Raw genomic sequence first — 15,371 nt, 5'->3', positions numbered from 1 at the left:
TTCTACTCACACCTTACTCCCAGCCCTTTACTATTTGGTACAGTGATACTGATCTGGCTATTCCATGTACAAGACATGCCATCCTTTGGCTCAGGGCATTTTCTCTGGGTGTACCCCGTGCCTAGAATGCTGCTCTCCCTCCTCATCCTTGTTTCCTGGCTCCACACAGTATCTTGCACATAGTTCCTTGTGCTTAAAAAATGTATCATTCTAGAGGGACAGCCTTTAAAAAAAATTATTGGACTCCTTAAAACAATACATTCTAATGTTTGAAACCCATGCTGGTAAGAAAGTTCTTACTAATGCCTAACCTAAATTTCTTTTCTTTTGTTTGTTTGTTTGTTTGTTAATATTGTTTCCTTTTATTCTATTTTATCTAAGTTGCTTACCACTTCCATCTTAGTTTCCTTTTGAATCTATCATCTATAAGTTAATTTCAACTCAACTCTTTTTTTCTCCCAGGATAAATACATTCAGTTCTTTTCTTCCTTATTGTCTCATTCACTTAAGTTTATAATTGTTTTATTTTATCACCTAGATCCTTTATCTTTCTTCTTTTTTATGTCCTAACCTGAACAAAGATCCTTTGACAAACATGTTATTAGCATTAAATAGAAAAGTAGGGATTACATTGCTTTTCCTGTTGCCTTTAATTTAGTTTCTTTCTCACTGTCATGTCTTCTTCTTTATTCGTATTCTTACTCACATCATTAGTGATTCTTTCCATTTTTGAGATTTTTGTGGATTATTCCTGCATCAAAACATGACTGTAACCAGATAGCTGCCTTTTAAATAATATTTTCAGTGTTGTTCCAGACCATTATAAAATTCAGTAGAAATCAAAAGGAGGTTGTTAAGGGAATAACTTCAGAAGCAATTTATCATTAAGGAAAAGTTATTTTGATTAATTATTATATAAAAATCAGAAAATAAATAAAATTTTTATATTGTCTTTTTTCTCCAGAAAGCCCAGCTATGATAAAATTGACTCCTGCTTCCTTTATGAATTGGAAATTAACCTCAAAATCTTCCATGAAATAATCTTAGAGTCAATCAACTATTTTGTCTCCCTTGACCACTATATCTAATCAGATGATAAATCTAATTTTTTTATTTCCATAAAATCTTTCATATCTGTTTCCTTCTTTAGACCCAAAATATCTGCACTAGTTCAGGCCCTCAGATTTAATAATTCATCCCACTTACATACACTCAGAATATGTAATAGCTCCCTATTACCTCTTGAATAAAATATAATCATATTACTGAAAACTTTCTGTATTCTGTAGTCTGACTCTAGCCTAATTTTGTGGTCTTATTTCATATTATTTCCCTTCATACATTATACAATCCAACCAAATTGACATGAGAGTACTTCTTAAGTGATATAAGAAGTTCTTTTTCCTGCTTCTCCTTTTGTCCAAGTGGTTCAACCCATTCTCTTTTAACTCCACTTCATAGAATCCCATGCTTCATTAGAAGAACAAAATACCTAGAATATCTAGCTGTTCCAGATTTCAAACTGTACTGTAAAGTAGCAGCCATCAAAACAATCTTGTTCTGGCTAAGAAACTGAGTGGAGGACCAATGGAATAGATGAGACACTCAGCATGCAATGGCAAATGACCATAGTAACCTAGAGTTTGAGAAACTCAAACAGGTTTTTTTGAAGAACTCACTATTTGACAAAAACTTCTGGGAAAACTGGAAAACAGTATGGCAAAAATTAGGCATAGACCGGTGCTCCATAGAATCCTGAGCTTCCTTCAAGGCAGCGCTCAGGTGCCAGTTCCTATACAAATTCTTTCTTGATTCCCTGAACTCTGGTGTTCCCTGTTACTTTCAGGATCAAATATAAAATCTGTTACTTGGTTTTTAAAAGACCTTCATGATATGATTCTTTCCTAACTTTCCAGTTTTCTTATACAATACTTCCCCTCCCTCTCTGCTCTGTGAACGGTAACCCTGGCCTCCTTGAAGAAGGCATTCTTTCTACCATCTCTGAGCATTTTCTCTGGCTGTCCCCTATACCTGGAACTCTTCCTCCTCATCTTTGCCTCTAGACTTCCCTGGCTTCCTTCAAGTCTCAGCTAAAGTCCTATCTTCTGCCAGAAGCCTTGCACCGTCTTTCTTAATCTTAGAGCCTTCCCTCCAAGACTTCTCTCAGCTTATCCTGCATATATCTTGATTCCTCATAGTGATATGCTATCCCCTTCATTAGACTGTGAGCTCCTTGGGAGCAGGAAACTGCTTTTGTTTTGCAGTTCTTTGGTATCCCTAGTATTTAACCACAGTGCCTGGTACATGGTAGGAACTTAATAACTACTAATTGAGTGACTGGCTTTCCCTCTTGAAATTACATTTTGAAAATTTTTTGTATATAATTTGTCTTTACTTGTGCTCAGATTGTATTTCTGCAGTGAAATGTACATTCCTTAAGAATTCTTTTTTTTTTTTAGAATAATGCCCAACAGTAGTAGTAGGGGCTTAATAAAATTGTTAGATAAGTTAAACTAAAATTGAAATTAAAATGAAAACCTGATGCTCAAGGGAATATTTTCTAGATTCTGCTATTATAATGAATAGATTGATGAATAGATCATAATAAAGACACAGGGTTAGAGTAGAGAAGTGGTATCACTACTAAACAAAAGATAAAAAGTCATATGTTGGTTGTATGTTATCCCTCTTTTCAGTGCCTGAGGCCTCTCCCTCTTCTAATGATGGAAGCCTTACTTTGGCTCAGGTTGTGATCAGGCAGAGAATGTGTTAGATACATAAAAGAGGCCCTTGCCAATTTTGATAATCCACTGATGAATAAATAATGTAACACAATTATAAATTTCATTATAATGTTTTAATTGATTATTAATAGAGAAAATTATCTTAAAATTAATCAAAATTCCTCAATACAGTGGTTTTCAAACTTTTTGGTCTCTTTAGACTCTTAAAAAATTTGAGGTTCCTAAAGAGCTGTTTCTTATGTGAGATATATCTCTCAATATTTATTGTATTAGAAATTAAAACATCTTAATATTATTTTGAAAATAGTTTAGATCTCATGAATCCTCTGTAAAGATCTCAGAGACCCACAGGGATCCTCAGACCACACTGAAAAAAAACCCATTATTTTTAATATCACAATTTCTCTTCCTACCTTCTTTCAAGGAATAAGCATCATCCTGACCTTCATCTCTGGGCCTGTTCAGGAAAGCGAAAAGACCAAGATCAAATAGCTGTTGGGGTAGAGAAAAAAATGACAGTGCAAGACACTATTAATCTAGAAGAAAGAACATGTTCTGCACAGAATCATAAAGAGACTCCTAGCTTGCCCAGAAAAATGGAAGGAACATATATTACAAGTGAGCACAGCTACCAGAAACCACAAAATTTTGGTCAGGATTGTAAGTCATCTGATCCTGTGAGCTCTGATGATGAAGATATTAGTAGTTTTGAAGAGGAACAGGAATTTCACACAGAAGATAAAAACTGTTTACAATTTTCCATAAAAGAAGATGGCATGAGTGAACAGGTAATTTTTTTCATTTGACTATGACTTTGAAAAAATCAACATTAGAAAAATTCTGTGAAAATTCAAACTTAATGAAATGAAGAGATTTGGGTTGTCTTTACATGGCTCTTTATACACGTAGAGAATATACAGAATGGAGTTTATTTACCAAAATTAAATTGATGGTAATTTGTTTAGAATACTAAGGAGAAAATATTGTGGTTCTAGTCCTGGACATCTGAAAGAACCACACAATTGTTTTTTTTTTTTTACATAGAGTTTCATTAGTTTTCTTTAAAGCTACATTGCACATTAAATTTATAATAGCATACCAATTCTTGAATACCTTACAAGGAGAACACTAATTGTATTATATTTGTATGAGAGAATTCTTTTCCTGCATATACTGAGATACTTACTATAAGAATGCCCTACCTAAGAAACTTTATTGATTTCTTTGGAAATGTTAAAGAGATAAATTAATAATATAGAAGTGAAGTTAGCCATGGATGATTGGCCAAATAGCTATATAGCAAGGGTTCTGAGATGACAGGTGACATTTGCTTATACTGTATTAATGTTGTTGCAAAATCACTTTCGTGTTATAATTTAACAGAGTAGGCCTTTCTTTCATATCCTGTAAGCTGGATTTGTAGAAATTCAGACATTATTAAACCTAATCAGCCATCAGAATACAGACGATGGCTTCATCATAGGATTGTTGATATAGAGTTGAAAGAGATGTTAGAGACAATCCAGTCTAACCCCCTCATTTTATAGATGAAGAAACTTGAGACTTGTCAGAATTTAAATAACTCACCCAAGGTTACATACCAGGTGATAGAACTGGGATTTGAACCTATATCATCTGACTTCATCATACACTTCTGACATCTGTTGATTAATAAAAGGTAAAGTCCTTGGGGGCAGAAACTTTTTATTTTTATCTTTTTAGCCTCAGAAATAATTAGCCAGTTTTACTAGGGGCAGTTAGTTTTCCAGAAACATTTGATGAAATAGCAAATGTGACCATTGTAGTAGTGAGAATATACAATTTTATAGTGGGATTTTATTATAATGGTGCATTTAGATGTTATTGGCAGATGTTATCTATAAATGTTAGGTTTAATATTAAGATTCTTATGGTAAATGAAATAAAAGTCATGATTTAAGGGTCCAAACTTTAGTACTTTGTGGTTTTATTTACAAAAAAAGGAAATCACCTTGCTCTTAAAATAAGGTCAGTAGCCTTTAATGATTAGAAATAAAAATGTTTATATTCAGTGAAATAATATATTCTTTGTTATTTCAGACAACTTATGATTGTCCAAAGCATGATTTGAGCCTTTTCCAAAACCTTAATATTGCTATTCCATCAATCAGTGGAAGTAGCAAAAGACATTTATATATAGAAAACAATCAGTAGCCAGATTTAAATTAATGTATTGATAAAGGGGACTGCCAGTTGATGTTTGTTAGGTAGGTAGATATTAATAGATAAGTAGTTAGATATTGGTAGGATAGATTGGTTGAAAAATAGGTTCATGGCAATAGGTAAATAATTAATAATAGACAGAGAAGCAAAGTAGTTCCCCTAGAAGAGAAGAACCATTGATAGAAATACCTAAATATATGATGACTCTATGAAGATAAGCCCTGAAACCAAAGAAATAGTACCAAGTTCTGTGTGTATCTTTGTCATATCTCCTCATGATCCACGTATTTAAAGCTGCTGAATGTCTGTTTCCCCTAGAATGGCACATTCACGACAGGTTCTGGCTCCCTTTGACAAACTCAGTATATACCAGCACAGACTTTCCCCATCTCAGGTCACCCCAAATTGTTTCAGTTGTTGGTCAGGGAGGGTTCTGGGTAGTGGTTTGTATGTACAGCTTATTTTCCTTGAATCAGACCAAACCAGGCACCCAAGGGTGGAAGTAGATAGAATTGTATGTTTTTGTTCCTTGATGCATCAGAAATATTTCATCAGGTAAAATAGATTTGCTGGTTTTCCACCCCTGGTATGTAAGTTATTAATAATCACTGTTGCTACATTAGAAGATGTGGCTGCATTTCTCTTTCTTGAAATCTCAAACTAGGTTATTACAAGGTGGTAGGTAGATGCTGCTGAGGTAGAGAATTGCTGACAGTTAATGAGAAGTGAAGACATAGGTTTTGGTATATACTAATAGAAACAATTTTGCAGGCCACATAACCCAGTCTATAGGCAAATGAGTATATGTACTTTTTCCTGGATTAGTAATTAATTAGCCTTAAAAAACATCAAGTAAATTAGTAACTACTATAGGATCTGGTTCACAATAATTATAAGGACATTTTTTTCCTTTCATTAGCTCCATAATGATTTTTCTGCAACTTCCAACTCCTTGTTCTTTCTAGGGCCAAGTATAAGAAATCTAATCCCATTTCTACGTGATAGTCATTTTAAAATGTTAAGACAACTATCTTATCTGCACTAACTTCTTTTCTGGAGACTATCATCTCTTAAGTGCTTTAACTCATTCCTAATATAATATAAATAAATATTAAAATAATATAAAGGAGCATCCTGACACAGTAGAAAGAGCCCTGGTTCTGTAGCCAGAGGGCTGGAATTCTAATCCTGCCTTACATGTTTATTACTAATGTGTCCTTCTGCACTTGTCTTAACTTCTTTAGACCTCATATTTCTAATATATAAAGTGAGAGGGTTCGACTAGGTAACTTCTATAATCCCTTCTGGATTTAGATCTATAATCTTGTGACTTCCTTAGATTTCTTTCCAGTTGTATCAATGACCTGCCTAAAATGTGGTGTTCAAAAATTAACACAAGGCAGTACTTCTTTTATCTAGTAGGTGCAGTTGATTTTTTTTTTTAAACCGTTACCCTCCATCTTAGAATCAACACTATGAATTAGTTCCAAGAGAGAAGAGTGGTAAAGGCTAGGCACTGGGGGTTAAGTGACTTGCCCCAGGGTCATCCACCTGGGAAGTACCTGAGGTCAAATTTGAACACAGGACCTCCCATCTCTAGGTCTGACTCTCAAGCCACTGAACCACCCAGCTCTCCAATGCAGTTGATTTTTTGAACTCATGGGTAAGACTTTACAATAATTCCTATTAAATTTTTATTTTATTAGGGTCAGTACAACATTTTTACTTGTGTCAAGATCTTTTTGGGTGCTGACTGTTTCATCATATGTTCTATTCATCACTCTTAGTTTTGCGTCATCTGCAAATTAATAAGCTTTTCATCTCTGGTTTTTCCCAAGGCATTGATGAGATTATTAAATAGCATAATGCCAAGCACAGATCTTTGGGGCTGTCCAGTAGATATGTCCTTTCTAGTGTATACCAGACTATCAATTTCTCTTTTGAATCTGGCCACTCAAATGCTTCCCAAACCATTGAACAAGTACTATTTTTTCTGTATTTTCCAGAAGAATAGAAAGAGTTAGGGGATGGCCAGATTGCCCAGTATATAGAGAGCCATGCCTGGAGATGAGAAGTCCTGGGTTTAAATCTGACCTCATACCTTTCCTGGCTATGTGACCCTGGGCAAGTCACTTAACCCCTATTGCCTAGCCCTTACCACTCCTTTGTCTTGGAACCAATACGCAGTATTGATTTTAAGATGGAAGGTGAATGTTAAAAAAAAAAAAGTATCAAAGGTTGGTCTAAATCTCCTCATCCCCTATAAGTGAGTCATTGTCTTTTTTTATGGGAAAGTGTAACAATGGATTGCATAGTGGGAGAAGGGAACATGGTGTACCTCTACCAGGTCAATGGGTGAATAGTGAAGGGATCCTTATTCTTATAACCGATTGACTATTTGAGAATAGGTTAGAGACAGCAGAAAGGAAGGAAGAATTTTTTATCTCCTACTATTTATTGGCCACTATGCTAAACACCTTACAGATATCTTGTTTGATTCTCACAATCCTGAGAGATAAGTATACTTGTTATCCCTATTTTTTTTAGTTGAAGAACCTGAAACAAATAGAAGATCAGAAATTAAATGACTTGCCTGAGGTCACACTGCTACTAAGTATCTGAGGCTGGATGAACTAAGTCTTTCTGATTACAAGCCTAGCACTCTATCCATTCTGCCACCTAGCATGAAGAATAGGAATGAGTCTGCCTTCTGTGTGGAGTATCATTGGAAAATAATAAAAAATAAAAATAAAGAATAAAAATAACACAACTAAAGAGCTTTGTAGTTTAGGATTTTCTTGGCAAAGTTCCTGGAGTGGTTTTCCTTCAGCTCATTTTATAGATAGGGAATCTGAGGCAAACAGCATTAAGTGACTTGCCCTGTGTCACACAGTGAGGAATTATCTGAGGCTAGATTTGAATCCAGGACCTAATGGTATCTAGGCATGGTGCTCTATCCACTGAATCACCTAGTGGTTCTTTTTAATGACTTTCTTGAAAGCAGTTTTTAGTAGAGTCATAAAGACAGAATCCAAACTATAAGTGGTTGAAAGTAGTAAGAAAATGAAAATATATTTAGAAAACTTCTTTAGAAAGGGATGAAAGACACATGATTGGATGAAATTTTAAGAAAAGATTGTTTAAGGATAAGAGAAATCTAAGAATGTTTTTAAGCAGTCAGGAAGGAGTCAGTGGGAAATTCTGAAAATACATAAAAGAAGGAAATACAGCTTGTTTAGTTTCTTGACTAAAGTAGTACACATTCTGAATTGTACTGTTTGAATCAGTAGAGACTTCAGAATGCAAATGAACAAGTCTACTTGAGCAGATAGGCATGGACCCACTAGCACTGATCCTCCCATACCTCGTCTTCAAAAACTGCAGTCAGTTTCCTTTACTGGCAAGTTGAACATTTTGTACATGAAGCTTATAAAGGATTTTCCGTGTATGCGGAGGCATCTTGCTGATTTGGGCATGTAATCTAGTTGACTATTTTAGACAGAAGGTGGTGCTCAAATCTTCCTTTTTCTAAATAAAACTAGTAATACTTGGAATTGTAAATGTAGCTATTACTCTTTATTTTTTTATTGTTTTAAAACCCTTACCTTCCGTCTTGGAGTCAATACTGTGTATTGGCTCCAAGGCAGAAGAGTGGTAAGGGCTAGGCAATGGGGGTCAAGTGACTTGCCCAGGGTCACACAGCTGGGAAGTTGCTATTACTCTTTATACAACAGATAGAAAGAGAGATTCAATTCATGAACAGTCTTTGAATGTCTACCCCATAAGACTACTGTGCTAGGCAAGTTGTCTAGAAATCAGATTTAAATAAATTGATGCATTTTTTCCACTGACTAAAAAAAAGAAAAGGTTCCTTCGTTTTTGATCAGTACTTAATAAACAGTGTTTCCTTATACTTTTGACAATGACTAGGTGAAGAGTCGCTATTTCATAGAATACTCTAGTGAATTGTATAAAGTGCCTTTTAGTAACATCAAACACATGCAAACTTCTATAGTGGTGATACCTGACTTTATACAGCACATGTTGTCACATTTCATCTTCACCACGACTTTGTGAAATAGCTACAATTATTTTCCCTGTTTTAAAGATGAAGAAATTGTGAGAAACCAAATGACTTGTCCTGTGTCATGCAGTGCTGTAATTGTCCAAGATAGAATTCAGGCTCATATCTTCCTGTCTCTAAGTGCTACATTCTAAATGATGCCACCTAAATGTCTTGGTATCTTACACTTGTGGTATCTACAGTATAGTATCTTACACTTTAGGGATTTTACAAATTCAGAAAGGTTGTATAAACATATATTTAACAAGAAAGTCTAATACAGTATTACAAGGCATCTGTTTATGAAGTACATTGGTTAGCACATTATGCAAGGTGATGAGTCTCTCTCCTCCAGCAGTGCTTATGGTCCTAGAGAGGCTTAGTGGTGCTATAAGCTAGGGGATTTGTGGCTCAGTCATGATGTAAGAGGAGTTCAGCAGTGTAGTTCTTCCTTATTCCTAGCTCTCTGAACACTTCCTGGTGCTGGACATACAGAGAAAAAATGAAAAACCATCTCTGTTCTCACAAAGCTTATATTGTCTTGGGAAAGGGAGGGAAGGGCATGATAATTTCCCCCCCTTTGTATTCTTTATATTCATTCACATTGCCCAAGTATTTTTATAGTATTACCATCTGAAGAAGAATGTTTGTCTGAATTAGTGAGAAATGTAAATTAGAACTAGAATTAGTCATTTAATTCAGAAAAATGTTTAATGAATGATTTCTGTGGCTAGGCACTATGGGAGTGGGGGAATATCAAATGTCTGATAATGATCTTAGCTTTGAGAACCTTACAGTCTAGTTTGATCTTAGACACACACAGACACACATCTTAAGTCTGAAAAGTTTTAAAATGCTATTCTTAGCTTTAATAAGTTAACTAAAGATTATAACTGCACTGAGACTTAGAATACCTTGTATTGCAAAATAATAAATCTACATTTAGTCAGTGTTTCTCAAAATATTTTGAATGAGTTTTTAGCAAATCATAATAATACTTGGTTTTATGTGATTTATGCTTTTCAGAGTGCTTTCATATTATTTTGTCATATGCAATAGGCAGTGCACATCAGGGAGCCAAGTATTCTCATCCACATTTTATAAATGAGTAAACTGAAGTGATTGCTCATATGATTTATCATAGTCAAGACAGTTTTAGAAGCCAGGTTTTCAGACTCTTAGTTCAATACTATCTACATTCTACCATAGCACACTTCCACTCCAGGTAGTTCAACTTTATATTATATCTTATGTTATTTGTTATCATATTAGTCCAAATATGGGACACTTCCTACAAATCCAGCTGACATAATAAACCTGTGCTTCCCATGATTTATGATTTCATTGGGGTGGATGCTACCTCTCTGCGGATTCTAATGGTTTTATACTTAGTAGGTTTTGCAAACTGGGAGTCAGCATTTTGGTAAGGAGTGTGAACTTAGCTTGCATGGTCTTCAATCAATAGGAGACATTGTTGGGACTCAACTCTCAGCCATTTCAGCTCAGTGGAACTTTTGAGGAAGATTAATTAGTCTGATTTAAATGTTACTTCATATAGCAAAGTAAAATCAAAAAAGAAAAACTGCTTTACCTGCTAACTATAAGTAGATAAAATCTGGCTAATTTAACATGTATCTTTTATTTTGTGATTTTCTCAATGAATTCTTAAATCTTATATTCATCCATTGGAACCTAATGAGTGAATAGGGAAGATTTAATGTTTCTTTCAGCTCCTAAAATGAAGCTGTGATTTAACTACCATTTAAAAAAAATTATTAAGTTTGGGAAGCCAGACTGGGAAAACATTTTGGTAGGGTAATTTTTTTCCCTCTTTGTATTGCAGTGTTTCTTAAAATGAGTTGCATTTCTTCTCCAATTTTTGTTCAGAGACTACGATACCCAATAGTGTTAAAATGCACATTGCTGAGGTATTTTTGTGAGTTAGAATGATACTTTAGGTATTAGAATCAGAGCTAGAATTAAAATAATAAAATGGAAGCTATTTTTAAAGGTGTCATTTTTATTTCCTCTTAATGATCCTATGGAAAAGAATTCAGCAGAAGGGAATACATTATTCGTCTATAATGAAAAAAGAAATACAGAAGAAAAAGGAGACTCTCATCTTCAGTGGCAGCTCAACCTTCTCACACACATAGAGAACGTCCAAAATGAAGTCACCAGCAGGATGGATCTGATTGAAAAAGAAGTTGATGGTAATTTGAGAAAAATCTAAATATAGCAAATTTTTCACCAATTATTTGTGTTATTACTAAGGAGTTATTTTTCAATGTCAGCAGACAGTAGATTTTTGCATAATTTCTTTTATAAGCACCACTGTCACACACTATACATAGTAGGTAGGCTTTATTGAATTGAACCAAAATAGCAGTTCAGTTATCAAGATGAATTTTATAGGTCTGAATATAATGGTGAAACATCACAACTTTTATCATATTGTTTTTATTAATATCTGTCAAAAGTTAGCATTTGCAAATATTTTACATTTTTTGTCTATAATATCTTTCATCTTTTCCTCATCTTTGTATTGTTATTATCAGAAGTTTATTTTTAATTAATTTTTTTTTAAACCCTTACGTTCCGTCTTGTAGTCAATACTGTGTATTGGCTCCAAGGCAGAAGAATGGTAAGGGCTAGGCAATGGGGGTCAAGTGACTTACCCAGGGTCACACAGCCAGTAGTTTATTTTTAGAAAGAAGAGAACTATACCAGAAATAAATAACAAAAAGATATTTGGGTTTTTTTTTCTTTTTATTGCAGTAATGTTGATACTACTATTACATGGAAATGAATGGAGGGTCTTATTATAGCTAAGAAATAATATAGTGATAATACTAACCCATGAAATTTTCATGTTTATTTTTAGTTTCTCAAGTACTTTAACATGCATTTTATTTGATCCTCACCACAACCCACAAGACAGTTATTATTAATTAACCGTGTTTTGTAGATAAGGAAATAGAGCTTGGAATAGAACTTGAATATTGTGATTCGTAATCCAGTGTTCTTTCTACAATGCTTTACCTGTAATACAAAACCCTATAGATGGTGTTACCAAGTTTGGAAAAGTATACTTCCTGGCATTTCAAAAAATCACCCCTTGTATTTTCCCCTTTTTTTATTATAATTATATCCACGCACAAAAGGGACTTTAAGATAGTGTTAACTAAAAGTGTGGAGACATAGACAGTATTGAACTGAATTGTTTAATAAGTTAGAGAAGATTACAGATATTCCCATTGTAACAGCTATGATCTGATTCTAGCAAGGATTTTCCATTTATTTTTTCAATGTAACTTTTAGTCTTAGAAAATGTGAATTTTTTTGGACAAAGTACTATTGATGAGAACATGGATTTTTATTCATTTTTTATAGTTTAGAAAAGAGATCATAAGTAAAGGAGCTGAAGAAGACTCTTATGACATTTTTAATTTCTTCTTTCTTCCATTATGAAATTTTGGGGGGAATGGGGAGATTAAAGGATTTGCCTTGATACCAAATTAATTAAGTATAATGCAAGCCTTCAAGTTTGTGAAAGGTTTTGAGGATGGTGATGATTTTCCATTTCAGCTGTAACAAAGGAAAAAGTTAAGATGCTTATTTGTGGCTTTTTTCCAATACTAAGATACTAAGGGAAATTGCAGTCATTTTGGACTGGGCACCATTTGAAAAATAGAGTAAGCATATCTTTCTTACTAGGGTGTTAGCTATGTAACTAAGTGACCTATCTAACATTTTAATTCTCTGATGAATTCTTCCTGGTGTCATTTAGGTTTCTTTTTTTCTTCTTCTTTTAGTTCTGGAAAGCTGGCTTGATTTCACAGGAGAGTTGGAACCACCAGATCCTCTTACAAGATTACCACAGCTTAAGCGCCACATAAAACAGCTTCTGATTGATATGGGGAAAGTACAGCAAATTGCAACTCTTTGTTCTGTATGACAAAAAGGAAGAAATAAGAAAAAGAACATGATTGTGTACAGCAAACTATATTATCTGCCAGTCTGACAATGAATAGCTGAAAGTAACTTAGTAACTTTTTACTAAGTTTTGTAACTAAAATTTATATTAATATGATGGAGCTTCAGAGAGAAAAATAGTTACTAATCCAGTCAAAAAGGTCAATATCTAAAATTATCAAAGTATTTCCTGTGCGAAACCTGCAAATGGTAATTATACATCCTGAGGATTGGTGATATGGAATATGATCAATACAAAGTAGAACTAGTCAACTGGATCTTTCAGAATTCATTTACCTGAACCTCAAGATACCCATAAAAATAATATTTTTCTAAAGTTTTAGTAGAAAGATACAAATTTACAAACCAACATTTTACCCACAACAGAATTCTAGAAAAAAATCAGAATTCTTGAAAGAGTTCTACTGGATTGCTAATATGACACAGATCTAAAAAGAACTGTGTCTAATATGTGATTTATTCAGCCACACAAATGCTTTGGGTCTATAAATTCATACAGGATCATGAACTGTTTTCCTGAGTGATGAATCACAATCAGTTAAGACACAAGGTTTACTTCTGGGCAGGATATAGAGGGGCGGTGCTAGGGGAATGTCAAGAAATTGTGGAGTACTTATTTTTCCAAATGATATATTTAAAAAAAAACAAGAATGGAAATCCTCATTGTAGTCATTCTCTAAAAAAAAAACAAACGTGAGAGGCCTATAGTGGTAAAATGTGCCAAAAATGATGATACCAGTGGAATGAGAATTTAAGACTTGGAAATTTTGTTTCTCCAAAATCTGACAGTGCTTGCAGTCCATCCAAAATGTTTCTGTATTCACACACACAAACACACACACACACACGCACACACACACACACACACACACACACACACACCCCTATGTTTATGGAAACATGCAGATGTGTGCATGTTTCATTGTGTTCACATGTGTATATGTGCGTATGCGTATGTACATGCTTACATACATGCACTCACACCTATTTCTGTTGCAGTATTCAGGGTTCAAACTATTTTGGTCCTGAGTCAGTGTGCTTGGTATTAATCCTTAGGAACAAACTGAATGACCTCAGCTGGGATGAGGAACAATGAGAGCATTAAACCAGTTTGTGGCTGCGGTTTACTAAACTGCTAGATTAAATATGGGGCAACTTGGTTGTTGAAGGTTATTTTTATTTAAAATCTTTTAAGTTTTGGTCATGAATGGACAAACTTCAGAAACCAAAGGCAACTTAGTTGTCATTTAGCTCTTGCTGGATTTTGAGCCTAGGTCTACTGTGTGCCAGTGCTCATACACATTGTTTGCTGCACCCAGTGCTACATATACATGTATGTGTACCTGTGTATGCTTGTTTTTAAACATACACTCACATGCATATGTATATAACATATACATATTTATATCTACACATGTCTAGTTTTATTACCATAGACTATAAGAATTGATGGTTAACATTAAATGTTGCCTTTTAACAGAAAGTTTCTAAAAATTAAAAATGTATGTACAGGTTTTGAAATTTGTAAAAAAAACTTTAAAAGACTGTTAAAGGGAGGCTGTTTAACTAATGCTATTAAGATACTTGAACATTTCATGCCTCACTACTGTTTATCAGTTCTAGTGATCTGTATAAATGCATTTTAGAACCGATAGATGGTCAACTTGAATTTACCTTTGAAAAGAGTACACACCACTGTACATTCAAAATATATTTAAATTTGCAAACACACTGTTCTATATGTAAGGTACTGTATGTAAAACTCTTTATTAAAAGTATTCCACATATTCTCTATTTTCCACTTTTCGTTTTGCTCTCATATTCTGATGTAAGGAGGTGACTAAAATGATGTGCAGACAGTCACAAAATGTTTTTGTTGCCTTTTGAGATTATTCAGTTTGAAAAATGTGCCAAAGATAATCAATCATCGAATATGTGTTTCAGTATGATGCATTAACTTTGTCATAAAGCTGTTACTGAGTAATTAATAGCTTTATCAGAGATGGCATTGCCAGTTAACTGCTGGAAAAAAAAAGTGTTTCTATTAAAGTAACATATTAGTGCCTATCTTCTATGTCTGGAGTAAATTGCTAGTATTAGCATTTTAAGACTAATCGTTTGTGTTTAAAAAGTAATGACTTGCATCTTCGTCCTTTGGGGGCTATATTGCTGAAAGCATGTATTTTACGGCATTATCAAATCAATACTGGTTGCCCTGGACAGCTGAGAAGACCCAATTGGCTATCAAATTAAATCTTCCCCTTTCCCCAGTGAAACTCGAAGTGTAGTTATCCTCTTCCTAATTCTTTTCTCTCTCTCTCTCTCTCTCTCACACACACACACACACACACACACACAAGCCTCTC

At 34.1% G+C, this 15,371-nt stretch overlaps 1 protein-coding gene across 37 annotated transcripts in view; it reads left to right on the top strand.

Moving 5' to 3' along the window:
* The window catches only part of PHF20L1 (PHD finger protein 20 like 1), a 108,800-nt gene extending 94,008 nt beyond the window's left edge, over nt 1–14,792 (top strand). For all 37 annotated transcript variants that reach the window (XM_056823069.1, XM_056823064.1, XM_056823066.1 and 34 more), the window contains 3 exons: nt 3,169–3,532; nt 11,060–11,222; nt 12,825–14,792. In XM_056823069.1, coding sequence (XP_056679047.1) covers nt 3,169–3,532; nt 11,060–11,222; nt 12,825–12,967 — 670 coding nt within the window. In that variant the 3' untranslated portion in view covers nt 12,968–14,792. The remainder of the gene's footprint in view (nt 1–3,168; nt 3,533–11,059; nt 11,223–12,824) is intronic.
* Nucleotides 14,793–15,371: the final 579 nt, after the last annotated feature.

The sequence above is a fragment of the Monodelphis domestica genome, chromosome 3 (assembly GCF_027887165.1).
Source record: "Monodelphis domestica isolate mMonDom1 chromosome 3, mMonDom1.pri, whole genome shotgun sequence".
NCBI classification, from domain to species: domain Eukaryota; kingdom Metazoa; phylum Chordata; class Mammalia; order Didelphimorphia; family Didelphidae; genus Monodelphis; species Monodelphis domestica.
Note: the sequence above shows the minus strand (reverse complement) of the source record. Positions and strands in the feature narration are given on the sequence as shown.